At 45.7% G+C, this 2,624-nt stretch overlaps 1 protein-coding gene across 1 annotated transcript; it reads right to left on the reverse strand.

Moving 5' to 3' along the window:
- Positions 1-221: 221 nt before the first annotated feature.
- LOC118788366 (forkhead box protein B1-like) lies at positions 222-2,289 on the reverse strand. The gene has a single exon (XM_036544334.1). It carries the CDS (start codon positions 1,810-1,812, stop codon positions 865-867), a length of 948 nt encoding a protein of 315 aa, XP_036400227.1. The 5' UTR covers positions 1,813-2,289; the 3' UTR covers positions 222-864.
- Between the last annotated feature and the right edge of the window lie 335 nt (positions 2,290-2,624).

A 2,624-nucleotide genomic window follows, 5' to 3' on the forward strand; every position in this document is an offset into this window, starting at 1 on the left:
TCAACATACTTCGAGTCTGAGTGCTCTGCCAAAGTTACATATTTGTGATTGTTCTTTCTCATACAACTACAAATCTAACAAGTATGTATTTGGTATGCCAAAAGCAAACGACCATTCCGAGGAATTTAAAATTGTGTCTAACTGATAACTGTTAACTGTATAGAAATCTAAGTTTGCACAAATGTTCATTTACGTAGTCAACCTAAGAGAATGCTCTAGAAAATTGTTGTTCATGCACGCGCGTCTTTTCCCCTTAGTATGACTGATGCGCATGTTAGATTAATGCCACAGCAAGGGAATACATTTGTAGGTCGTCATTAGCCTAATGAATAAACACATCTCATTCACATTTAAATTGTTCATTTGAAATAATTCTCAACGACAATGACAAACGGGAATACATCCTCTCAGAGGGTTGTACATGACTTTCTATTGAGATGACTTCTTGCGGCTTGTAATTAAATCAGTCTCCGACCATTCCAACTACAGTACAATATTTTTTTACTTGTACATGGTAGATTAATGAGACAGAATAGAATTCTTGCTACATTTAAAACATACCCTAAAAATAATTCGTAATACGTCTGCCAAATAGAAGGACCACAATGTTTGCGCCTTGTACCTTGATAGAATGTCACAATGGTATTTACTTAATAGCAACTGTACATGACAGGTACTATTAAAGTTCACTGTAGTACATCAACGTTTTAAATATGTACGCATAAATAAACATTACTGCAAACAAATCTCTTTCCTTGACGAAGTTATTGTTCGATTTTAGTTGTCATGGGCGAGAATAAAAAATACAGCTTTGGAAGAGGGAATAACCTGAAAGTCTAGTCAAGTCCCGAAAAGTTGTCCCCGTCAGTGCACTGCCACAGACTGTAGCGCGGAGGCAGGGTTTGTCATAGTCTCGCTCGGGGTAGCAGGGCTGCTTTGGCTGGTAGCTGTCTGAGGAGAAGTAGGGCTTAGAGACGGAGGCGAACTCGACAAGAACGCCGGAATGTGCGAAGGCAGTCCAGACAGACCTGGCACCGAGGCCGGAGTGGGTTTTATCGGGACTGGAATGGCCGGTAAAGTCTGCCCACCGTGGCCAAAAGATTTGATGGGCACGCCGTAGGCGCTATAATCATTGCCAACCATCGAAATGGGCGCTGCTGTGTCTACCACGCTGGTGCTATACATGTGGGGCCACGCTGTGGTAAGCTGGTTGTGCAAAGGGTAGCCAGCGGACATGGACTGCATGGTGGAGAAAGCCAGACCTCCGGGCATCTTATATTCTCTAGCAATGATGTTCTCGATGGCAAAAGGGTGTTTGAAAGTTGACGGCTGCGACACTCCTAAGTTGTAGCTGGACATCGGCGGAAGGTGAGTGCCCGTGGCCGCCAAGGCGCTTAGCCTGAGCTTCGCTTGCTGCTGGAGGTAATGCGCGGCGTCCGGCGGTTTGCTAGACGCCAAGTGGTGATCTGATGTCATCATCACTTTGAAGCGTTTACGGCGCCGTAAGAAACTGCCGTTCTCGAACATGTCCCCGCAGCTGGGATGGAGCGCCCAAAAACTCCCCTTCCCTGGCTGGTCCGGTCGACGCGGGATTTTGATGAAACAGTCGTTGAAAGAGAGGTTGTGCCGGAGAGAATTCTGCCACCGCTGAGTGTTCTCCCTGTAATAGGGAAACCTGTCCATGATGAACTTGTATATCTCGCTGAGGGGAAGCATCTTTTCCGGACAGCTCTGGATAGCCATGGCAGTGAGGGAGATGTAAGAATAAGGTGGTTTCTGGTCGCTGTAAGTGTTTCTCCCCGGCCGAGGCATTTTTGAAGACCTTCTCCCGAATACACAGAACTAGTAAAACGTCTTGATTCCAAGCAGGGTTGGTCCTCCTCGGATCGGAAATAAAAGCTTCTTACCTTTCCGAAAGCGCATTAAAATAAATACTCTGGATCTTCAGTGATGACAATTTTTGTCTCTTCACACAGTAAGTTTTGTACACAGCATGCGCACGCATAACCTGTATTTAAATAAGCGTCAAAATGTCCTTATCATTCCAACCACAAAGTTGTTGGAAGTTATGTAATGTAGGCAAACAAATCACTTTCCACAGGCATAGGAATTCAGCGCTCCGAAGCTGCGGTGCTGGTAACAGTTCCTAAGAAAGCATTCTGCTTTCTCTTAGATGAGCTGTGATCTTTGCCTAAGCGCACAGCAGAAGGTTTCTTTTTCCCACAGCCTGAGCGGAGATGTTCTCTTCTCCCATTCCGGACAAGACGAGCTACGTATCTGTCTCCATGTCCTTCCTCTAACCATCTGATAGTTTTACGTGATGACATGAGCGGAAAAGCCCCCCTGTAGAGGAGCTTCATTAATGTGCCACTTCTTTGCTATCACATGACAATCGCCCTGGGAGGAGGGGGCAGAGAGAAAGGCATAATCTGGTTTCATTTACACCTATTTACATGGACACCTTGGACCAATAGAAATCATTTCCATTTGAAGACAGAGCAAAGGGTGAAAAGGCCCAGTAACCGGAATTGAAGCGCGGTGGCACCCGGTAGCAGTGTGTGAAGGTATGCTAACATTTCTGTGGACGTCGCAGGGTGCTTAGTCTGACAAATGAAGCTACCAGG

The sequence above is a fragment of the Megalops cyprinoides genome, chromosome 13 (genome assembly GCF_013368585.1).
Source record: "Megalops cyprinoides isolate fMegCyp1 chromosome 13, fMegCyp1.pri, whole genome shotgun sequence".
Lineage (NCBI taxonomy): Eukaryota > Metazoa > Chordata > Actinopteri > Elopiformes > Megalopidae > Megalops > Megalops cyprinoides.

Excerpts from the sequence above, each read along its gene's own strand:
- LOC118788366 (XM_036544334.1), bottom strand. The coding sequence starts at position 1,812 with ATGCCTCGGCCGGGGAGAAACACTTACAGCGACCAGAAACCACCTTAT.